Source organism: Ursus americanus, chromosome X (assembly GCF_024610735.1).
Source record: "Ursus americanus isolate L20-20 chromosome X, mUrsAme1.1.p, whole genome shotgun sequence".
NCBI classification, from domain to species: Eukaryota; Metazoa; Chordata; class Mammalia; order Carnivora; family Ursidae; genus Ursus; species Ursus americanus.
The window spans coordinates 82,930,494-82,955,894 of NC_142164.1; the positions used below are offsets into that span (position 1 = coordinate 82,930,494).

At 42.7% G+C, this 25,401-nt stretch overlaps 1 protein-coding gene across 1 annotated transcript in view; it reads left to right on the forward strand.

The window, feature by feature from the left end:
- ZNF41 (zinc finger protein 41) overlaps window positions 1–21,088 on the forward strand; it is a 40,709-nt gene extending 19,621 nt beyond the window's left edge. The window contains exons 3-5 of the mRNA XM_045788789.2: window positions 12,770–12,896; window positions 13,163–13,258; window positions 18,084–21,088. Of these exons, the coding sequence (XP_045644745.2) occupies window positions 12,770–12,896; window positions 13,163–13,258; window positions 18,084–20,116 (2,256 nt within the window). The 3' untranslated portion in view covers window positions 20,117–21,088. The remainder of the gene's footprint in view (window positions 1–12,769; window positions 12,897–13,162; window positions 13,259–18,083) is intronic.
- Window positions 21,089–25,401: the final 4,313 nt, after the last annotated feature.

Here is a 25,401-nt window from a genome sequence, read left to right on the forward strand (position 1 = left end):
TGAGGAGGGAGAGGGCTCCAGGGGCAGGACTTCATTCCGTGAGGAGACAGCCATGACCTTTCACCAGGGCCTCAGGGGAGGGGCAGGTGGGTCACAGAAGTGGCAAATTCTAGGCTCCCAGGTCACTATCCTCCTGCTGTGTGAGTACCACGTGGCTGATGTCCCATATCCAGAGACCTGTGTGTTTCAATGGACATGTGATGTGGCTGAGGTAGGAAAGGGGGGATGGGAGGGTCACCCCACATCTGGGGTCCTAGCCAGGGAGATGCTACCCCCGACCCCCAGCACAGGCCCTGCAATCTCCATTGGCTCTTTGCAGATGCTCAGCTGATCCCCCCGCACCCCAGCCTCCTTTCCCCCTTGTCTCTGGAGATTTGCTGACTTCTCCTCTGTCCTGATCTAGGGCAGAAAAATCCCTTTTCTCTGGAACTGAGAGGATGGCAGGGTACTAGGGCAACAACAGTCTCCAGGGTCCTTCAGGTTCTTCCTCCTTTCAAAGGTGATAAAATGGGCTGAGAAGGCCCAGGTCTCTTAGATTGTGAGTATGAGCTTGGAGTGGAACCACGTCTCCTGAATGTGCCCTCCACCCTCACCGCAACAGCCAAGACCAAGTTGCCCACTCAAAGTTCCCTTTGGGTACCTGGGTGGCTCAGTCTATTGGGCATCTGCCTTCAGCTCAAGTCATGATCTCCAGGTCTTGGGATCAAGCCCCATGTCTGGCTCCCTGCTCAGTAGGGAGTCCGCTTCTCCCTGTCTCTCTCCCTCTCCCTCTGCCCCTCCCTGCCCCAGCTCATGCTCTTTCTCTCTCTCTCTCTCTCTCAAATAAAGAAATAAAATCTTTAAAGAATAAAATAAATAAAATAAAAGTTCCTCTTGAGAATCTGTAAACAGGGGAAGATGATGAGAGAACCAGACCCTGCCCGACAGCTACCTTCTTCAGACCTTCCTGTGGAAGCTGTCACTTCTGGACAGGCTTCTTGTCACAGGGGCTCAGGGTCACATGGACATTAGGATATTAAACTTTAAAAAATTATTTTGGTTTTTATTCTTTCATAATTTCATTATTTCACAATTAAATGTTAGAAAATGCAGGTAAACAAATAGAAGAGAATAAAACATTACTTGTAATTCCAGCATTACCCGGAGTTAACTACTGTTAACATTTAGCTATATTTCCTTTCCTTTCAGTTGATTTTTTTCTTCGTATGCGCATGCGTGCATGTATGTGGGTATATGTGTGAGGCTGTGGGTCTGCATACATACCATACACATATACATTCTATAGCTCAAGTTTCAAAATGGAATTACAGTATTTGGTTGCCTCCTTTTTAATTTTACAGCTTGACATGATTTTCCGGGCATTCAGTATTTTTTCTTCATATACACGTAACGACAGCATTCTGTCCTTTGGATAAACTTGAATTCATTTAACTAATCCACTGTATGTGCATTTAGGGTGTTTCAGGTTTGCTGTTGTGATTAACACTCCTGTGGTAAAATTCCTGCACTTAAATATTTTTGTCCAAGTCACTGAAATTATATTTTGGTCAAAGGTATGAAGGTGCTGAATGGTAAATGAATTGCTGCCTAACCTTAGTGCCCTTCCACCTATGGAAATGTTTAGGCTCTGCTCCATCATATCAATCACAGACCCACAGTTTGGGGCCACAACAATGTGGTCCTCCCCAGTCTTTCTGCAGGTGGCCTCTTGCCCAGCCAGTGTGTGGGAATTTCTAGATGAAAGATTCTGGGCTCTATGGGGCACGTTTCTCCACTTGTCTCTTCCTTCCCAACTACAGACCTCTGCCCCTTTTCAAGGAGAGATGGAAATGACCAAGACCCTGTTGAATGCTATTTATTCACTTATTTATTTGTTAGGTTTTTGGTTTGTTTCATTAGATGTCAGGGAGCAGGGAATGAGCAGAGATACCAAGGAACCAATAAAAGTGTCCCCAAGGGTAGGGAACAGCCGGCGGGACTAGGAAATAGTGGGGGAAGCTGAAAAATAGGCAGAAGGGTCAGTAAGAGAAAGAGGGATGAGGAACAGCTGAAGGGACCATGGTGTACTTACTGGAGATGGAGGATAGCCAAGGGACCCAGCGGACAGATGAGAGTGCAATGGAACAGAGGAAATGGGAAACAGAAGCCCAGAAGCCAGGGGCAGCAGAAAGACCAAGAAATAGTCATCAGGTCCTAGAGAAGTGGAGAGCAGGGAAAAGCGAACAGGTCCAAGAACAATAAGAGGGATCTCAAAATAGGAGGAAGGACCAGAAGGTAGAGGAACCAGATAGCAGCCAGAGGGAGCAGGGACCATCCAGAGGGATGAGAAAATAGAAGATGTGGCTAAAATGGAAAAAGCAGACAGGTTTGGGCAAGAGTCTGTGGGACAAGCAACTTCACAAAGCACCAGGGTTTAGGGGAGAATCTGAGGGGATGGGGAACGGTAGAGGTACCAGGAAAGAAAAAAATAGGAAAGAATGGGAAGGGAGTGGATAGCAGCCAGAGGAAGCAGGGACCAGCTGCTGAGGCTATAAACAGGTGGAGGGGTGTGGAGGGGACAGACCCATGGGACAGTGGAAAGACAGAGAAAGGCCTCCCAGTCTGAGGAGTAGCTGAGGACATCAGGAGCCACACGGAACAAGGAATAGTCTCTGAGGTCGGGGAACAGTCAGAGGGAACAGCAAAGCTGTACTGGGCACAGGGTGTCTACTAGAGTCCCAAGGGCTAACCAGAGGACTAGGGAACAACAAAGTGGGCATTAAAAGTTTATCTGGTGTTGAAGAGCAGCCTGACTGACCAGAGAACAGCTAGAGCGACTAGAGAACACCTGAAAGGCATAGTATGCATTCCTGAAGCTAGTTAGCAGCTAGAGGCCCCATGTAACAGGCACTGGGGTTAAGGGCCAGTTGCAGAAGCTGGAGAGGGGCTGAGGAACAACCAGAGTTCTCTGGTGACAGGGTGACAGAGGTTTCCTGGGATGTGGGACTTCAGTGCTAAAATAGGGAAAGTCCTGGGCTAATGGGACAGTTGGTTACCCTACCCAGGAAACAACCAGAGGAACCAGGAAATAGTCAGACATGATATAAGTGATGGAGAAGATGATATTACGAAATCAAGCATGGTGGAGTGCCCAGAACTAGTAGACTTTGGTGATCAAGATCCTAGGCTAGGAGCCGGGTCGACCAGCTCTCCACAAAGTGTGCCGCCCTCCAACCCCCCTGTAACCAGTTGTTGAAGTGTTAAGTGAGGGTGTATTAGAAATGCATTCCAGATGTGCCCAAGGCACAGGGAAGAATTGGGACTGGACAACAGTCAGGGGACTCAAAGGACAGTCAGTCTGTGTCAACTAGAAGGAATAAGAAGAGCTCATCAGGACCAGGGAACAGCCAGAGATCTAGGGCACAGTCAGAAGAATGGTGCCACAGACTAAGGATCAGCTACAGGGGAAACTATCGAAGGAAACACAGGACAGTCAGAGGCACCAGGGAGAAGTCAAAGGGAAGAAGAAACAGGAGGCATGGAATAGTTAGAGGAAGCCAGGGGCAATCCAGAAAGAGACCAGGGGGCACTCAGAAGAAGCAAGCAACATTTAGAGGGAACAGTAAACAGAGGGACCAGGGAAGAGTCAGATGGGGACTACGCAGAAGGAATAAGGACCAGCAGAGGGAGCAGCAGGGAGAAGGAAGAAACAGGAGTGGGCAGGGTAAGCAGGGGAAAGCCAGAGGGAGCAGCAGAGGGGTACGGAGAACAGCATGAGGGAACAGCCAGAGGGAGCAGGAAAGATCAGAGCAACCCCAGCCAAAGGCAAACATACAGAGAAGCTGGGTTTCTGGCCCCTAGTGAGGGTACAGGGAGCCAAGAACTCACTGCACACTTCGAGCCAGCCTCGTAAGCACCACGGAAGCCCTTCTGCTAGGCTGGGACAGGGTGTAGAAGGGCAGGGTCATATCACAGGAGGTGACGTGGAAGTGTTCTCTGGCAGGAGTGAGGGCAGCCCAGAAGTGGGGGGACTGAGCCCTAAGCCCACTGCAGGATGGGCCAGAGCAGAGGGCCAGGAACACAACGGACAGTGAGAGGTCAGTCCTGGCAGCCCAGCACGGCCCCGGGGATGAGAGCACGTAGTGTGCTAGCTTGGATGATCTTGAAGGGAGACAGGAGAGCGGTGTGGGTCGCTGGAGAGCCGTGAGGAGCTGGAGTGGGGATCCTCACCTAGGACAAGGAAGTCCTTGTAGGGGTCCTGGTGGTGGTAGGCACACATACCGTCCTCCATGGTAGAAATGGCACAGGAAATCAAACCTTTTCATATGTGGCAGGTGAGGCTGGAATCTGGGTGAGTCTGTGTTAGCAACTCTCTATCCAGATTTCTAGCGCCAAAATCCCCCTCCCAAAGCTTCTATTTTTGCGGGGAAAGGGATCAAAGAGGGGCCTCTGTGGGCGGTATACTTTGTATATATGCATCTTGTGTCTGTTAATGCTGAGAATGCCTGTCATGGACTTTGTACACTTTCCCTGAGAATGGGGCCTTAGTGACTCCCAGGGAGAGAAAGACAGATGAGAGTGGTCTTTTGTCCACCAACATGAGCCACTGGAGTTGTTAAAATGTTTAACAATGTCAAATGATGGAATATTTTCATTCTTTCATACTGGTTGGTAAATAGCCACTCCTGTCCTGCCCCCTGAGGCCCCTCCCTGCTGTGTTACCCACACACATGCTGGTCTATCCTGGGGTAGCTGGCAAGCTGTTCCGGAGGATGGACAGGCAGAATGAGAGCTTCCCTGCGGCTGACCCCAGGGCTCCCCCGGTTGACTGCCCTTAGGTGATAAAGAGGGCCCAGGTCAGGTGTGTTGCTAGGGGCTCAAGTGGAGGGCCTCCCCTCAGCACCCCTCCGGGCTGTGCTCAGGAGAGCTGGTGGGTGGCAAAGTGCTGGGCACGGCCCAGTGCTTGTGGACCTGCCTCCAGGAGCTGCTGCTGGTGGAGAAGGTACTGAGCGTTCCCTGCACGCTTGGTGCACCAGAACATCCACTAACAAGGGGAGGGAGACCAGGGCCCCCAAAGGCCAAAGGGTCTTTCAGTGAGTAAAGCTTCTTCATTACCTCATAGTCAAATCATTAGGTCTTTTCTTTGATACTCAGCGCATTTTCTCTCCATTTAGGAAATCCTTACCCACCCCAAGGCCTAAACAAATATTCACCTAAATTTTCGACTAGGAGTTTCAAAGCTTTGGTTGTTTTTTTTTTTAAACTTTTGATTCTTTTGAAATTATTTTATTTTATTTTATTTTTTATTTTTATTTTTTTTAGATTTTATTTATTTATTTGACAGAGAAAGCCAGCGAGAGAGGGAACACAAGCAGGGGGAATGGGAGAGGAAGAAGCAGGCTCCCAGCAAAGGAGCCTGATGTGGGGCTCGATCCCAGAATGCCGGGATCACGCCCTGAGCCAAAGGCAGACGCCTAACGACTGCACCACCCAGGCGCCCCTCTTTTGAAATAATTTTTAAATTAAAGAGAAGTTACAGGAACGGCACAAAGAACTACGTATTCCCTTCATCCAAAATCACCCCAAAACATTTTGTCACATTTGCTTTCATTCTGTTCCTGATTTATGCATGTAAGTACATGTATATGTGTATACACACAGCTATATTTAAAACTTTATTTTCTGAACCATTTGAGAGTAATTTGCGGACACTATTTTTAGTATTTACCCCTAAATACTTTGATGCATTTCTCTTAAGAACAAGGACATTCTCTTCCGTAACCACAGTACAGTTTTCAGAATGAAGAAATTTTCACATTGATAAGGTACTAACATACCATGTATTAGCTAATTATCTAATATATAATGTATAATATACAGTTTCCCCAGTTGTCACAAGAAGGTCCTTTATAGCATTTTCCCCTGATCCAGGATGCAATCCAGGTTCCTGTATTGTGTTTACTTGTCATGGCCCTTTAGTCTTTAATCCGGAACAGTGTCTCAGCCTTTCCTCAACTTTCATGACACGGACCGTTTGGAAGAATGTCCCTCAACTTGAATTTGTTTCTTGCTTCCTCATAATTAGATTTAGGTTATTCCTTTTTTTCTCAAGAGTGTCACAGAAACAATGCTGTGTTCTTCTCAGTGCTTCATGTCAGTAAGCATTCAATATCAATTTAGCCTTTATTGATATTAGCTTTGATTACCATGACTAAGATGGTGTCTGTCAAGTTCTGTAATGTGACTATTTTCCCCTGTGTAATTAATAACTCTTTCGCGGGGAGACAGTTTGAGACCATGTAAATATCCTATTTCTCATGCTTTTGGTCACTGATTTTAGCATCCAGTGATGATTCTTGCTGGTAACAGTTAATTACTGTGCGGTTTCCCTAATGATGTTTTCTAATCCCATCATTTCTTCCACATTGATTAGTTGGCATTCTACGGTAAGGAAAAACATCCCTCGCTGTGACTGCTGAAAGTACAATTACACGCCAGGCCCAATGAGCACACCTTGACTTGTCATTAGTCACTAATAGGAACCAGAGCTTCTTGGAGAAATGACTGACTCCAGGGTTAGAGCAGAGAGAGTACAAAATGATCCTGGAAGAGCTCATTGTACCGGAAAGTAATAAAGTGCTCAAAAGATGGGGGCATGTCGAAAGTACACAGGAGCCACCTTGAAGGAACTCCCTCTGGCCAAATTTGGGACAATTTGAGTAGCAAAATAAATAATGAAAGCAATAGATGATAGCCCACTGAATAAAGTAGGAAGTCACCCGTCCGTATAATAGGCAGATAGGTTTGCAGGCAGGCAGATAGATAGGGAAGAAATGAATGCTTCTTTTACATAGCATCTGATTTTACTGGTGTGCCCATTACCCCAGTCCTTCTGAAGGTAATATTGGTAGCTTGTTAAAGCTTTTTATTTTTGAAATAATTATAGATTTACTGGAAGTCGTGAAGAAGGTACAGAGAGGTCTCATTACGCAGTTTCTGCCCGTGGTTACATCCTGCATCACAGCGTACAGGAAACTGACATTGCTACCGTGTGTGTAGTTCTCTGCCTTTCATGTATTGATTCTTGTGCAATAATACAGATACAGATCTATTCCACCGCCAAATAAGTCTACTGGTGTTGACATTTTACCAGTTAGAGTGAAGTATAGAAAACTTAGCTGCCTTTAAATCCCTTTACCTCCACCGGGTTATATGATGATACAATAGTCTTAAATAGCCCCCCCCCCACATACATGCAGATCCACAACAGACAGTAATACTTTTTGCTTCGACCTTCAAACATAATTTAGAAAACCTGAGGGGAGAAAGAATGTCTATTGTGTGTACCCATATTTTTGCTTTTTCCATTTTTTCTTCCTTCCTGGTGTTGCAAGATTCCTTCTCTTTTTATCTCCTTTCGATTTACAGAACTTCCATTAGCCATTCACTTAGGGTACGTCTGCTGGCCACAAATTTTCTTGGTTTTCTTTCATCTGAAGATATCTTGATTTCCTTTTCATTTCTTCTTCCTTAATAACAGCTTCACTGAGATAAAATTTACATACCATACAATTTACCCATTTAAAATGTTCAGTTCACTGACTTTTATATTTATGGATATGGGCAAACATCACCACAATCAATTTGACGACATTTTCATCCCCTCAAAAAGAAGCCCCATTTCCTTTAGCCATCACTCCTCCCCACCCCACCCTTGTTCCCTGCCTCCCCCAACCCTAAGCAACCACTAATATACTTTCTGTCTCTATAGACTTCACTATTCTGGACAGTTTACACGAATGGACTCATGTAATCTGTGATCTTTGTGTCTGGCTTCTTTCCCTCAGCATAATGTTTCAAGGAACTCCCTCTGGCCAAATCTGGGGCAGTTTGGGTAGCAAAATAAATAATGATAGTAATTTATTATAAGCTGATGAATAAAGTAGGAAGCCGCCAGTCCATATAGGTGGGTAAATGCGTACGTGGGTACAGATGGGGAAGAAGTGGAGCCTGCTGTTCATGTACATGTTTTAGCGGGTGTCAGTTATTCCATTCCTCCTTTACGGCTGAATAATATACCGTTGTATAGATGTGTCACGTTTTGTTTATCCACTTGTCAGCTGATAGACACTGGGTGGTTTCCACCTTTTAGCTATTATGAGTAATGCTGCTATCAGCGTATGTGTACATGTTTTTATGTGGCCGTATATTTTCATTTCTCGTGAGGATGCATGGACCTAGGAATGGAATTGCTGGGTCAAATGGTAACTGTGTTTAATCATTTGAGGAACCGCCAGATTGTTTCCCAAAGCAGCTGCACCGTTTTACACTCCCCTGGCAACATGCGAAGGTGCTAATTTCTCCACAACCTCACCAATCCTTGCTGTTTTCCGACTTTTTGATTCTAGCCATCCTAGTGGGTGGGAGGTAGTATCTCATTGTAGTTTTGATTTGTATTTCCCTGATCATTAATGATGCCGAGGACCTTTTCATGTATTTATTGGCAGAACCTTTCATGTATTTTTTGGCCATTACCACTTCATTTCTTTTTGCGGGGGGGGCAGAGGGAGAGGGATAGAGAGAATCTTTTTTTTTTTAATTTAATTTGTTTGACAGAGAGAGGAATGAATATAAGCAGGGGGAGCGGCAGGGAGAGGAAGCAGGCTCTTGCTGAGCAGAGAGCCCGACGTGGGGCTTGATCCCAGGACCCTGGGATCATGACCTGAGCTGAAGGCAGACACTTAACCGACTGAGCCACTCAGGCACCCTGAGAGAGAGAATTTTAAGCAGGCTCTGTGCTCAGTATGGAACCCAGCTCAGGGCTCAATCTCATGACCCTGAGATCATGACCTGAGCCGAGATCAAGAGTCAGATGCTTAACCGACTGAGTCACCCAGGCACCCATTACCACTTCATTTCTTAAGGATAGTTTTGCCAGATATGGAATTCAAGGTTGACAGTTCTTTTCTTCCAGCACTTAAAAATGTTGTGCCGGGGCACCTCGGTGGCTCAGTTGGTTAAGCAGCCGACTCTTGATTTTGGCTCAGGTCATGATCTCAGGGTCCTGGGCTCAAGCCCCGCATTGGGCTCTGCACTCAGTGGGGAGTCTGCTTGAGGATTCTCTCTCTCCCTCTCCCTCTGCCCCTCCCTGCTAAAATAAATAAATAAATCTTTGGAAAGAAAAAGAAAAATGTTGTGCCCCTTCCATCTCTCCTCCGTGATTTCTGATAAGAAATCCACTGCCACTTTAATAGTTTTTCCCCCATAGGTAAGTTGTGGTTTCTCTCTTGCTGATTTTAAGATTTTTTTCTTTGTCTTTAGTTTTCTGAAGTGTGATTATAACGTGTCTTGGTGTAGATTCCTTTGGTTTTTCCTTTTGGGGTTTGCTCAGCTTCTTGAAACTCTAAGTTGATATTTTTGCCAAATTTGAGAAATTTTCAGCCAATTTCTTCAAATACTTTTTCAGCCGCACACTTTTTCTCCTCTCCTTCTGGGACTCTGATGACACAAATGCCAGATCTTCTATTATAGTCTCACAGGTCCCTGAGGCTCTGCTCATTTTTTTTTCCAGCCAATTTTCCTTTCTGTTCATATTGGATCATTTCCATTGTTCCACTGTCAAGTTCTCTGATTCTTTCCTCTGTCCCTCTCTACTGTGCTGTTGAGCCCACAGTGGAGTTTTAAATTTTCAGTCATTGTATTTTTCGGTTCTAAAATTTCCATTCAGTTCATCTTCCTATCTTTTCTTTCTTTGCTAAGACTTTCTATTTTCAAATTTCCTTTAAGTATATTGAAACATTTTTACGATAGCTGCTTTAAAATTCTTGTCAGATAATTCTAACATCTGTGTTATCTCAATGTTGGTGTCTCTTGATTGTCTTTTCTCGTTCCAGTTGAGATTTTTCTGCTTCTTCTCATGATGCCTGATTTTCAATTATGTCCTGGATATTTTGGGAACTATGAGACTCTGCATATTATTTAAATCTTGTGTTTAACAGGCCTCCTCTGACACTGTTCTGCTAGAAAAGGAGAATCTTCTCCTTTTGAAGAGGATTCTGAAAAATGCTCTTTATTGCCAGGTGGAAGTAGAAGTTCACTTTCCCCAGTTGACCTCCTATGACCCCCTAGAAGGGGACAAGCACCTTGTTGCTACTGGGCAGGGGTAGAATTTCAGGCTTCCCACTAACACCACCTCTGACACCACCCTGGTGGGAAAGCAGAGGACACCTTGTGATCAAGTGGGGCTGGAAGTCCCAAGATCCCCACATAGCTTAAACTGACACTGTGGAGGAGGGGTCTCATTACCATCATCCCAGGCTGGGATGAAATTCTAGGCTCCCCATTCAGCCTTTGCTGATGGGAATGGGAGTAGGAGCATAGTGTTTTTGTGGTTTTGTTTTTTTCTGTGGTGCTTGGCTGAAACAGGGCAGTATTATTTAAGTTTTTCTCTCTTGCCATGTTGCCTTTTTCCTGGTACTTTAACTAATGAAAGCAGGCTTTCCTGGGGCTGTTTCTGTCTGTGCCAGTTGGCATTCTAGGTTGCCAGTTTCTCTAGCACCTAGTCCAAGATGTGTGGGGCAAAAAGAAAACTCGGGGAAATCACCACTGTGTCATTCCTCAGGTTCTGAGGATCGTGGCAAGTTTGCCTCCCTCTCTCCAACTACGGAGTGTTCTTATCTTTGTTTTATATATCACGCCCAGGGGTTTTAGCTGTACTTAGCCGGAGAAATAGAGAATTACGTCTATGCCATTTTGGTCCCGTTGGTAATTTTTAACTTAATTTTTGAATCGGTAATACATTCACATGGTTCTCTCCATCAACTCCCCAGATCTCCCTAACCAGAAAACCCGTCTTGGTTAGTTCATGGATGGGTGGGTGGGGTATATACTTAAGGATCATGCAAATAAAAGCAACTAAGAAAATATTCTTTTTTAAAAAAGAATTTTATGTATTTAGAGAGAGAGAGAATGAGGGGGGAACTGCAGAGAGAGGGAGAGAGAGGATCTCAAGCAGACTGCACTGAGTGCAGAGCCTGACTCAGGGCTCGACCTCACGACCCCAAGATCATGACCTAAGCCAAAATCAAGAGTCGGTGACTCAACCGACTGAGCCACCCAGGCACCCCAGAAAATATTCTTAATATTTTTCACAAAGGGAGTAGATACTGTTGCTATTATGTTGAACACTGATTTTTCATTACTATTAATTTTTAACTTTTTATCATGAAATATTACACACATTTTGAATAATGCTGCTATAAATATTCTTGGCCATGCCTCCTATTGCACATGTACACATATTCCAATGGGCATATTTCCATGAATGGACTCACTGTGTCCTAGTGTATGCATGCTTTAACATTACCCAATAAAGACAAAACACTTTCCAACATAGTTGCACCAATTCAGATCACCATTAGCAATATGAGAGTTCTCATTGCACCATATTCTCCTCAACACTTTGTACTATTGGTCTTTTTCATTGAGGACATTCTAGGGGTTGTATGGTGGTATCTCACCGTAGTTTATTTATATATTTATTTGTCAGAGAAAGAGAGATAGAGTGCGTACAAGGCTACTGGGCAGGAGCTAAGGGGGAGTGGGAGAGGGGGAAACAGGCTCCCCGCTGAGCAGGGAGCCTGATGCGGAGCTTGATCCTGGGACCCTGGGATCATGACCTGAGCTGAAGGCAGACGCCCAACCAACTGAGCCACCCAGGTGCCCCTCACTGTGGTTTAAATTTGCATTCCCTGGTTACTAAGGTTAAGCCCTTTTCCTGTTTATTGAAACCTTGGATTTCCCCTTTTGTAAAATGCCTGTTCAAATGCTTTGCCCATTTTTCTTCTCAGCGGTCTCCTTTCTTCTTATTGGTTTGTAAGAGTTCTTCACATCCTCTAGATATGAACCCTTTGACAGTAACATGTGTTGCAGATATCTTTTCCTATTCTGTGTCTTTCCTTTCCTTCTCTTATAATGCTGTCTTTTAAATGAATAGAAGTTTTAAAATTTATTGTAGCCAGACACCAATCTTTTTCTTTATGGTTAATGTTTTTTTGCTTCTTGCTTGAGAATCATTTTCCTAATCTGAGATCATAAAGATATTTGTCTATATTATCTTTTTTCTGTATTTGGGGGAGGTGCCAAAACCTGGGAATGCATCTTCTGTATTGTTTTTAAAGGCTCTATTACTTCGCCTTTTCCCCTATGTGTTTCTTTTTATTCAGTTCTGTTTTACTCAATTCTGTATTGCCATGGCCTGGTGCATAATCAGTCAGTACATATATGCAGTTCCCACACTAACTAGACGACTTAAAGAGAGCCTATTTTAATCCTCATCTTTGCAAAAGAGCGACTGAATAAATAAACAAATGAATGTACTACTTACACAATGAATGTCAAGAAGCATCAATAAGTTTTTTTCCTCTCACAAAATGATATACAAAACCAGGTACTGAATGAAAACCCTGTGTGATACTTTATGGTAAAACATCATTAAAGACAACTTCCTGTTTGTCTTCCTTCCAACCCCCGGTGCTGACCGTGTCGCCTTGAACAGGAGTGTGTTGTTACAGGGGCGCCTGGGTGGCACAGCGGTTAAGCGTCTGCCTTCGGCTCAGGGCGTGATCCCGGCGTTCTGGGATCGAGCCCCACATCAGGCTCCTCCGCTATGAGCCTGCTTCTTCCTCTCCCACTCCCCCTGCTTGTGTTCCCTCTCTCGCTGGCTGTCTCTATCTCTGTCGAATAAATAAATAAAATCTTAAAAAAAAAAAAAAGGAGTGTGTTGTTACAGGTCTCCGTGTCATTCGAGGATGTGACTGTGGACTTCAGCAGGGAGGAGTGGCAGCAACTGGACCCTGCTCAGAGGCGCCTGTACCAGGATGTGACGCTGGAGAACTACAGCCACTTGCTGTCAGTGGGTAAGCACAGCTGCCCTGTGTGTCTGCCAGGGGCCTGAGTGTGGCTATTTCCATTCTCAGCTGCTGGGTGTTCTGGAACATCTTAAGTGTGTGATGGTGTCATCCTGGATTTGTCCAAGATTCTTCAGGCCCTTTTCAGCACTATCATTATTACTTTGTTCCCAGTGAAATGTGATTACTTTTCTGAAGAGCAAATGGAAATGTCATTGAAAGTCCCCTGAAATCCAATCAGCTGGACCCAATCCTGTACCGTCTCCTGTTAACAGGGTACCAGGTTCCCAAACCAGAGGTCATCTTCAAGTTGGAGCAAGGAGAGGGGCCATGGACGTTGGAGGGGGAAACCCCACATCAGAGCTGTTCAGGTGAGTGAGCGTGACTCATGCAGATGGGGGACATGGAAGTAAACCTCACTTTTTCTAGAAGAGGCTGATAGCTTTGAAAGACTGTGAAAATCACCTGCCTTGAAAGTTCCAAACTTCCTTTTTTTTTTAAGATTTTATTTATTTATTTGACTGAGAGAGAGAACACACAAGCCGGGGGAGCTGTAGGCAGAGGGAGAGAGAGAAGCAGGCTCCCCGCTGAGGAGGGAGCCTGATGTGGGGCTCAATCCCAGGACCCCGGGATCATGTCCTGAGCTGAAAACAGATGCTTAACCAACCGAGGCACCCAGGTGCGAAAGTTCTAAATTTCTGTAGTTTATTGGCTATAGTTCACAGAAGCTCCTTTGATGCCTAAGAAGTTTCTCCAAGTACAACCCTTGCAAATAGCCATTGTCTTCATTGCTTGGCTTTTTGACAAGAGAGCTGTCTCTAGTCTCTGTACCCTGGATCCCATACATACCACCCTATCTTATCTAAGACCTTTCTATTCTTCCTATTCCACTCTCACCCCCTTTATCTTAGATTCTTGCCTTGTACATTCAGGTATTTTAACATTTCTTGCCTTTTATTCCAATTCCACATGCTCATTCCTTACAGCTCCTCCCAGGGGCAGCTGAGCTACTGTGTTTTATCTGTGAATTTGTGTGATAGTCTTTAAAAGCCTGACGTATTGGTTTCTGAGTATGTATTTTTAGTATATATAAATTATATCGCACCCCATGTCTTAATTGTGTTCCTTTTCTTTCACTCACCCATAAGGTCTGTCCATATCGCGGTGTGTTTATCTGGCTTCATTCCTTCAAATGGCTGCACAGTATTCCCCAGTGTGCCAGTACCACATCTTCCTTAACCTCTCACCCAGTGGTGGAACCTAGGGTTGTTGCTAATACAAATTCCCAACTAATACAAACAACTCTACGATAGATTTCTACAGAAGTGTTCCCTTTTGGAGGGTGAGGATTTCTTGGGAATGTTTATAGAAGAGGGGATTTGCCTAACCATTGCATATTTGTATCCTGCATTTGACCAAGCACCACCATATTATTCTCGGATTGGCTGCACGGATCTATACGAACCCCACAGTGTGCAAAGGTTCTCGCTATCCTAGTTTCTGCCAACAATTACTAGAAGCAGAGTTTCTCATTTTGGGGCCAACAGTGGGTATAAAGTGGTATCTCATTTTTTATTTTGCCTTTCTCCAATACCTACTTTCACCTTTCATTATTGACCTGGTGTGGTCTTTTTGAGTTTTCCTTTTATGAGTGACTTTATCTTGTTTCGCTTGAGTTTCCTGTCTGTTTCTTACTGGTTTGCATCCAGTTTATTACTTGCCCTTTTTTCCAGCCTTCTTCTCCTTTTTTTTTTAAAAGATTTTATTTATTTATTGGACAGACAGAGACACAGTGAGAGAGGGAACACAAGCAGGGGGAGTGGGAGAGGGAGAAGCAGACTCCCCACTGAGCAGGGGGCCCGATGCAGGGCTCGATCCCAGGACCCTGGGATCATGACCCGAGCCGAAGGTAGATGCTTAACGACTGAGCCACTCAGGCGCCCCTTTCTTCTCCTCCTTATCCCCATACATGAGGTTGCCCTAGGGACCCTGTCCACTGTTCACCAATCTTTTCTTTGTATACGTGCAAAGATTCATCCATACTGAATTCTGATGACTCTGCTTTTGACATCTCCAGTCTGGTTTTCACTGGTACTTTAGTACTAGATTTGCTATGCAAAAAGTTCCCATGAAATGTTTCTCTTGACCCTCAGAAATTGGAATCATCATCTCACGCATCGCCTTCCCACCTTCCAAATTCTGTCACATTCTGTTAGTGCTCCTTAAATCTTTCAGCTTTTTTTTTTTTTAATTAGTCACCCTACAGTTCCTAGTGCTTTTCCATTTTTGCAAATATCATTTTCAGTTCTCAGTTCATCTTCTCAGTTCCCAGTAATATCACCTAAAACCAGCTCCATGTTTTCTTAAGTCTGGATTATGGTGATTTTTTTCCTCATTGAATTTGCTGATTCCATTCTTTTTACTAGTTCACTTTCAGTGACCATTTGGATATCTTCTTTGGAAAACTGTCTATTTTGCTCCTCTACCCATTTTTTACTGGGTTTGCTTATTTTGTGCTGTTGAGTTGTAGGAGTTCTTTATATAATTTGGATATTATCTCCTTATCAGATACATGACTTGCAAATATCTTCTCCCCTTACATAGGTTGCTTTTTCATTTTGTTGATTGTTTCCTTTGCTGTGCTTTTTTAACATTTTCTTGGTGTCTACCACATTTGTTAGTGTTCCGTGAAGCTGACTCTTTATTCTGTGCTCTGTCTATCCAGATGACACATTTTCACCTGGTGACCATCTTTCTTTCCACAGGAACTCAGGAAAACACAGATTTTAGACTGTGTGGTAACCGAGGCCTTTACCTCTATGTTTTTAGGAAGTTCCCAGAATTAAAAGCCTGTTTCTTATTGTATAATTCAGGGGCTGATCGGGAAAGAGAAACGACATACAAATTTGAACAGGGAAAGCATAACATAAAGAATTCTTAGCTCTGGTGAGATGGAAGTGACAAGAGATTAGTGAGCAAAACCAAAGAGAAATCTAAAGAATAAAGGAATAGCAGATAAAAGGAACAGCCAGTGCCTCTAGGGCTTTGAAGGAGCACCCAAGGAAGAACCTCCCCTGCTTCCCAGGGATGAATCCAGACCTTGTTGAGGGACCCAGTCATGGCCCAGAGCATGGAAGAAGAGTTACCGTGGTACCATGCTGGTAGAACTTGCCGGAAAGCTGCGCTCTGGGGTTCCAGAGACAGCCGATCATGGGGAAGCTTCTCACTGGAGGTAGGCCCCTACACATCATCCGAGAGGGGTGCCAGGGTAAGTGCCGGGTGCTGAGTGCCACTGGCTGCAACACACTGCAGGAGCCTGGAGCTGGAGACCCCTCCAGCGCTGCAGGGGCTGGGTGCTCGGGAAGCCGTATGGGCTGCAGGAGCTGGGTGCGAGCAAAGGCATCCACACTGCAGGAGCTGAGGTCCAGAGAAGCCACCCACGCTGCAAGACCTGGGTGCCTGGGAAGCTGCGTGTACATCGGGAGCCCAGTGTTGGTGCCAGACAAGCTGCCCTTGCTGGACAGGAGCCCGCTGCGTGAGCCCACCGGGACCGGGAAGCAAAACCCCCTCCTCCTGCAGTATTTCTCCATCAACCCTGTGCTGAAAAGGCTCCACATCGTGACAGATATTTAAAGAGACTCAGATCCATTTTTGTAGAGCAGGGAAAGAGGAGTGAATTTAGAGTTGAGAGGCAATAAGTTGATACCCGGCACATTTATTCTTCAGTTTTCTGAAGCAAAGCACGGAAAACATTTGGTAAACTTAAATTTATTGAATCTGGGGAGCTAGGCAGAGGAGGATATTTTGCTCTCTTTCGGAAGGATTTTTCAAGTGTCTGCTCAGAGGAATTCAAAGGACCATGAATTATATTTGGAAAGGGAAGACAGCTGCATGAAATGTTAACAATTTCAGTCTTTGTGTTCCAGAAGAAAACCGTGCCAAATGAAGTATGGATATGAGCGGTACCATGTCTGATTTGTAAATTCATAGTACATACAACCTGCCTAGAAGTGCACTGAAATTAGAGCTGATGCCAAGGACAATACATTCTGAATATGCAGAGGGGCAAAACAACAAGCCTAGTATCAACATATGTCCTCTCTCGTAGAAGAATTCTGAGACGAGTGGATTCATTCAACAAGTCGACTCTGATCCCAATGGGTCACTCAGGGACCATGTTCCAAGTCATTGCCCTGCCATCTCCTAAGGCATCATTGTCAGCTGTGTGGTTAATGTTGGGCCATTGCTGAGTCCAGTGGGAAGGAGAGAGGGGAAGAGTTTTGCCCACTGTCTTAAGGCCCAACCTGACAGCTGCATATAACGCTTCTACCCATACTCCATTGGGAGGACAAAGTGAGGCTGGTACATGTAATGCCCAGCTACATTCTAGAACTATAAAGAAGAGGCAAATGCCAATAGTTTTTTGTGGATGGCTTGCAGTTTCTGCCATAGGTGGCTTTCCCTCACCTATTTGACACTTGTTGAAAGCATATATCCTTGGGACCAAGGAAAACTTGCAGCTGGCTATTGAGTTGGAGCCCAGATACCTATTTACTATTTGGATGGCTGATGTTGCCACAGTGTTTCCTGTAGATGTAGAGGAGTGGGTCTTTGAGGCACATACATTTTATGTTGGTGCTCCTATGGTTCAGAGGGAAAAGCAAGAGAAAGCAAAGAGATTAGAAAGGTTTAGAGCTGATAAGTAATAAAGACATAAATCTGAACTATTTCTTCCATGCTAGGATTTCCCTTAACAAACTTCACCTTCTTCTTCTGGTTAGACTCGCTCTCCAGACCTCCTACATGGTGGATATGAATCCCCAGGATTCAAATCCCATCTCTCTCACTTATTTAGCCATTTGATCTTCAGCAAGTTATGTAACCTCTGTCCTTCTGTTTTCTCATCTATGAAACATGACTGATAATGATGGCTACCTCTTCGTGTTTAGGGAGGATTAAATGAGCTATGATGTGTAAAGCACTTGGAACAGTGCCTGGCACATCATAAATGGCATATAATTCTTTTGTATATAGTGAGCGCTTTAGAAGAATTTTGTATTACTATATTATTCATATTTTCATTATTGTCACAGGGACTCTTCCATTTCTGTGTTCATCTTGTCTGAACTACCTGTACCCCCTCCCCTCTGCTGATTGTCCTTTGAGTCATTTTTACTTTTTTCTTTTTCTTTCTAGATGAGGGTATTGGGGAAATGCAACAACAGAGAATTTCTGGAAAAGTTTCATTCCACTATGAGAAATTTGGTCAACCCATAGGAAAAGATCCATTGTGTTCCATTTTAGAAGAATTGTGGCAAAATAATAGCCAGCTAGAGAGATATCAAGAAAGCCAAAATCACCCTTTAAGTCATGTGAAAGTATTGATTAAGGAGAGGGGCTATGAATGTAAAAATATTGAAAAAATAATTCATGTGAGTACCAAGCTTGTTCCTTCAATTAAAAGACTCCATAACTATGACACATTTGGAAAGAGTTTGAAGCATACTTTAAACTTACACAATCATAATAAAAGCAATGTGACAAAGAACCTTGATAAGATTTTTGGAAATGATAATAATTTCACCCATAGTTCTTCCTCTACTGAGAATGTGAATATAGGAGCAAATACCTGTGAAATTAATCAATGTGAAAAACATCTTGGCAACAAACAAGTTCTCATCCACCATCAGAAAATTCAGACTGGGGAGCAACTTTATGTATGTACTGAGTGTGTAAAGAGCTTCCCCCAGAAGTCACATCTCTTTGAGCATCAGAGAATTCATGCTGAGGAAAAAGCCCATGTATGCCATAAAAGTGACAAAGCCCTCATCCAGCAGCCACAGATTAATGTACCTCAAAGTGTCTATACAGGAGATAAACCCCATATATGTACTCAGTGTGGGAAGGCCTTTACTCTCAAGTCAAACCTCATTACACATCAGAAAATTCATACTGGGCAGAAACCCTATAAATGCAGTGAATGTGGAAAAGCCTTTTTCCACAGATCCTATCTCTTTAGACATATGAGGATTCATACCGGAGAAAAACCGTATGAATGCAGGGAATGTGGAAGAGGCTTCTCCCAGAATTCAGACCTTACTATACATCAGAAAACTCATACTGGAGAGAAACACTATGCGTGCAGTGAATGTGGGAAAGCCTTTACAAGAAAATCAGCACTCAGAATGCATCAGAGAATCCACACAGGAGAGAAACCCTATGTATGCACGGAATGCGGGAAGGCCTTCATCCAGAAATCACATTTCAATACACATCAGAGAATCCATACCGGCGAAAAGCCTTATGAATGCAGCGAGTGTGGAAAATCATTCACTAAGAAGTCACAACTGCACGTGCATCAAAGAATTCACACGGGAGAAAAACCCTATATATGCACAGAATGTGGAAAGGTCTTTACTCATAGGACAAACCTCACTACACATCAGAAAACACATACTGGAGAGAAACCCTATATGTGTGCTGAATGTGGAAAGGCTTTCAGTGACCAATCAAATCTCATTAAACACCAGAAAACTCATACTGGAGAGAAACCCTATAAATGCAATGGCTGTGGAAAAGCCTTCATATGGAAGTCACGCCTCAAAATCCATCAGAAATCTCATATTGGAGAGAGACACTATGAATGCAATGAATGTGGGAAAGCCTTTATCCAGAAATCAACACTAAGTGTGCATCAGAGGATCCACACAGGGGAGAAACCCTACGTTTGTCCTGAATGTGGGAAGGCCTTCATCCAGAAATCACACTTCATCGCACATCATAGAATTCATACTGGAGAGAAGCCTTACGAATGCAGTGACTGTGGAAAATGCTTTACTAAGAAGTCACAACTCCGTGTGCATCAGAAGATCCACACAGGAGAGAAACCCAATATATGTGCTGAATGTGGAAAGGCCTTCACCGACAGGTCAAATCTTATAACACACCAGAAAATCCACACTAGAGAGAAACCCTACAAATGCAGCGACTGTGGGAAAACCTTCACGTGGAAGTCCCGCCTCACTATCCATCAGAAATCTCATACTGGAGAAAGACACTATGAATGCAGTAAATGCGGGAAAGCCTTTATCCAGAAAGCAACATTAAGTATGCATCAGATTATTCACACCGGAAAGAAACCCTATGCTTGTACAGAATGTCAGAAGGCCTTCACTGACAGATCGAATCTCATTAAACACCAGAAAACTCATAGTGGAGAAAAAGTATAAAGCCATTGACTGAGAAAGACTTCAGCTGGAACTCACAGCGGGGGACGCATCAGATGTCTCATAGTGGGGCAGAGGGGTGCCGGATGCTGCGATCGGGGGTGCAGGGGGAAGTGGGCATGACAGGCTACAGCTTAAGTGAACAGAAGGCAGACAAAGCCAAGTATCCTTCAGTCAATTGAAAATACAAATACCTGCACCACCACCGTTGATGTGCGATTACATGCATAGGGAGACACTCGGGTAGGGCATTTGAGCAATAGTCCTGTTTGGTCGCATGATTCACACAGAGACCCCCAAGCCCCTACACATGGTAAAAAGACAGCCCCCAGGAGATGACTTGTAATCTCTTCCACTTCACTTTTTGGATGAAGGACTTTATAAATTCAGCACTGATTAGCTCTTCATACCCTGAGATGTAAAAGTACTTAATATTGGCCACCTTTTTTGAAATTTCTAGGGTGGGGAGAAGAGTTTTCATTGTCCAAACACCTGCAGAACACCAGAGTCAAGGCCAAAACCTATTTGGGAAGGCAGATCTGTGAGTAGAAGCCAGAAGTTTTTGTGATCGTTGACATTTAAGACACAGGAAAGATTGCCACAAGGAACTGTTCTTTCTCTTCCCTTCACCAGAGTATATTTTTAAAAAACGGACTAGAATTTTTTAACTTAAAGTATCTCTTTAAGTTTAAAATGACTGTATGCATTGGCAAATTAGGCATAGCTCTAGCTGATGTTACAGGAATATAGTTATTAAACCTTACAGACATCTAAAGGTGGCAATTGTTTCCTCATTACTTCCATGCTGTGGCAGCAGGTGATTCACATCCCCAAAAGGTATGCGTACTTCCTTTTTTTTTTTTTTAAGATTTTATTTATTTATTTGACAGAGACAGCCAGCGAGAGAGGGAACACAAGCAGGGGGAGTGGGAGAGGAAGAAGCAGGCTCCCAGCAGAGGAGCCCGATGTGGGACTCGATCCCGGAACGCCGGGATCACGCCCTGAGCCGAAGGCAGACGCTTTAACGACTGCGCTACCCAGGCGCCCCGTATGCGTACTTCCTAACCTGTACCCCAAAAGCTATCATTTATGTAAGTTGCAGACCATAGATTTCTTATCCCCTTACTAACTGTGCTAAAACAATGGAACTGAGCCACAATACGCTGGACTTCCGGTCTCATCCACTGAAGCTTCTGCTTTCTTTGGGATTCCTATTTGAAAAGGAGCGGTTGATAAATTGGGTTTCAATACATAACATTTTGATTTTGTTTTTCTTTCAATTTGGTAAGATACATTCATTTTCTGCACACACATTAAGAGTAGTATTGTGTCGATTGCTATGGGATAAAGTCATGTATTTGGTTAGTCTAAGATATAATTATAGTTGAAGAACTGGAAGACTTCTCTAGAAAGAGCACTGCTTTTTTTAAGCACTGATATATAGACACTCTCTCATTTTTCCTTAAATGTTTTTTATGATACTCACAAGAAAAGGGGCTTTCTAGCATGCAATTTTACCTTTTTTTAGACCTTTTTATTACTGTATAATGCATACAGAAAATGCAGAGATCATAAGCAAACAGCTCAATGAACTCTTATCAAGAAACACAACATGGCAAGCACTCCAGAAGCATTCCCTGTGCTCCCTTCCAGGCCTTGTCCCCTCAACCCCCAAGATAAACACTATCCTGACTTCTAACAGCATAGATTAGTTTTGTCTGTTTGCTATTTTATATAAATTGAGTCAAACAATTGTATTTCATATTTTGGTGGAAAATGTCTATTAGTCTATTATATATATTATATATATTATAATGTCTATTAGTGTCTATTTTCATTCACATTGTAAATGTGAGGTTCATCCGTTTTGTTGAATACAGTTGTAGATAATTCATTCTCGTGGTCATGTTATATTCCATTGTGTGACTATACTACAGTATGTTTATTCCACTGTTGATGGACATTTGGGTTGTCTGTAGCTTCAGGCTATTAGGAATAGCGGTGCTATAAATATTTTAGTGCCTATTTATTAATGAACATATTTATGAATTTCTGTTAGGCATATTTCTAGGATTTGAACTACCAAGTCATACAGTATCCCTATGCTCAGCTTTAGTTTATAAAACTAGTTTTCCAAAGTGGCTGTACCCATATACACTCCCAGCAGCACAGTATATGAGTTCTAGTTGCTCCAGATTCTTGCCAACACTTGGTATTTTCCATCTTTTTTACTTTAGCTCATATATATATAATATATACTTTAGCTTATATATATATATATATTAGCATATATACCATTATGGATATATCCATATATATCCATAATGGTTAGTATATAGTGATATCTCAGTGTGATTTTAATTTTTACTTCTTGTCTTCCAATTCCACTATAGTAGCCCCCCAAGATGGCTAACTGATAGCTGAGATCTGAGACCCAGGCATGGGCCTCACATGCCTGCACCATTTCTATTTCACCAACAACAGTAAGCAAATAGTAAATGTAAATCTTCCCACACAAAAAAAGCCTGAAGCCAGATGGTTTAGCTGGTTAATTGCATTAAATGTTTATAAGCGAAATAATATCAAAACTCCATAAAATCTTTTAAAAATAGAAGAAGAAGGAACATTCCCCAAGTCTGTGAGGCCAGTATTACCCTGATACTTAACCATACCAACACATAACAACAATAAAAAAGCTATGGACCAATATTCCTCATGAACATAGACGTAAAAATCCTCAACAAAATATTAGCAATGAAACCTAATAACATATAAAAGAATTATAGATCACGACCAAGTGAGGTTTATTCCATGATGCAAGGCTGCTTCAACATTCAAAAATCAGTCAATGTTATCATATTAATAAGCTGAAGAAGAAAAGTCACATGATCTACAGATTCACTACAATTTTATCAAACTTCCAGCAGGCTTTCTTCCCCCAAAACTGATAAACTAATCTTCAAAACACAGAGAGAGGTAGAAAGGATCAAGAATAGCAAAAAGGAATCTGTCCAAGAACAAAGAGGAAGGACATTGGCCTACCAGTTTCAAAATTATTATAAAGCTACAGTAATCGAGACAGTGTGGTGCTGGCATGGGGATAGATACATAGATCAACAGAACAAAACAGAGTCAAGTAATAAACCCTCATACTTACGGTAAACATTTTTTTTTTCACAAAAGTGTGAAGGCAGTTCAATGGGGAAAGAAAAGCCTTTCAACATTTGGTGCGGGGATAATTGGATATTCACATGCAAAAAGATAAATTTAAATCTTGCTTCACACCATTCTAACAACTCAAAATGGATCAGAGACATAAATACAAAAGCTAAAACTAAAAGTTTTAGCAGAAAACAGGAGATACTCTCTATGACCTTGTTTTAGGCGAGAAATTCTTAGGACACCAAGAGCAGGATCCATAAGGAAAAAAAGAATAAACTGGACTTCATCAAACTAAAAGCCGAAAAGGTTTGTGCTTCAAAAGACACCACTGGGAAAATGAAAAGACAAAACAGACTGGGAGAAAACATTTGTTAAGTCCTATGTCTGATAAAGGACTTGTATGTGGGATATATAAAGAACTCTTACAACTCGATAAAAGGAGGCAAACAACCCATTTTAAAAATGGGCAAAAGACTTGAAGAGCCATTTCACCGAAGAAGATATAGTGCAAGTAAGCACAGAAAGAGATGCCCAACATCATGAGTCATTAGGGGAATTCTAATGAAAACCACAATGAAATACCACTTTACGTGCACTAAGATGGCTATAATAAAAAAGACAATCGCACAAATGTTGGCAAATACAGGGAGAATTAGGAACTTTTCATACATTTCTGGTGTGAATGCATTAAAGTGGTATAGCCACTTTGGAAAAGTGGCAGTTTCCCTAAAAGCTCATCATAAATTTACCGTAGGACCCAGCGATGTCACTCCTAGTATCCACCCAAAATATATGTAATGCGTTCGCACCAACATTTGCACCTACTTATAACAGCATTATTTATACAAGGCAAAAAGTAGAGACGATCAAAATGTCCATCAGCTGGTAAATGGATACACAAAATGTGAACAAACACTAACAAATACTATGACATGGATGAACCTCCAAAATGTTACTCTAAGTGAAAGAAGCAAGACACAAACGATCAAGGATTGTATTTGTATATTGTATTGATATGAAATTTCCAGAAAAATCCATAAAGATCTGTAGATTGGTGGTTGTCTGGGGGTGAAAATGGGAATGGTCAGTAACCGCAAATTAGTACAGGAATTTTATTGGGGTGATATGAATGTTCTAGAACTTGATCGTGGTGATGGATGTGGCAAATTTAATAAAGGTCATTGAGGTGATCCTTAATGCCATTCCTTTTTAAACATCTGGATTCCTTGCCATATCATCTGTTGCCACCTATAGCTAGAATGAACTGTTGTCTTGGAGCCTGCTGTACATTTAAGAATAAACTTTTGTTTAAAAAAAAGTCCTGGAACTGTACAATTTAAATATGGAGTGTACATTATACCTCAATAAAGTTGTTTCTTTCTCAGAGTTTGTTTTGCCTATTCTAGGTCCTTTACATTTCCGTATGAATAGTAGAATAAGTTTGTCCGTTTCAACAACAACAAAAAAGCTGCTGTGGTTTTTATTTGGATTAGTTCAAATCTACAGATCAATGTGGGGATGACTGAAATCTTAACAATATTGTTTTCTGATTCATAAATGAGGTATATCTCTCCATTTCTTTAAGTATTCGTTAATGTTGTTACATTTTATTACATTTGTAGTTTTCACTTTATTGTTCTTTTTTTAAAGATTGTATTCATTTATTTGTCAGAGAGAGAGAGCACAAGCAGGGAGAGGGGCAGGCAGAGGCAGAGGCAGGCTCCCTGCTGAGCAAGGACTCGATCCCAGGACCCTGGGATCATGACCTGAGCCAAAGGCAGACGCTTAACCGACTGAGCTATCCAGGCGTCCCACATTTGTAGTTTTCAGTATACAGGTCTTTCACATCTTCTGACAAATTATTCCCTAAATTTTTCATATGTTTCTTGCTTTTTTATTTGGTGTCATCTTGTTTCTACTTTATTGTGTGATATTGGTTTTTCATTTAAATTTCTTTTTTTTTAAGTAATCTCTACACCCAACATGGGGCTTGAACTCACATCCCTGAGATCAAGAGTTCGCATGCTGGACTGACTGTGCCAGGCAGGTGCCCCTTTAACTTAAATTTCTTATTGTTAGTTACTAGAATATAGAAAGTTAATTGATGTTTATATGTTTATCTTGTG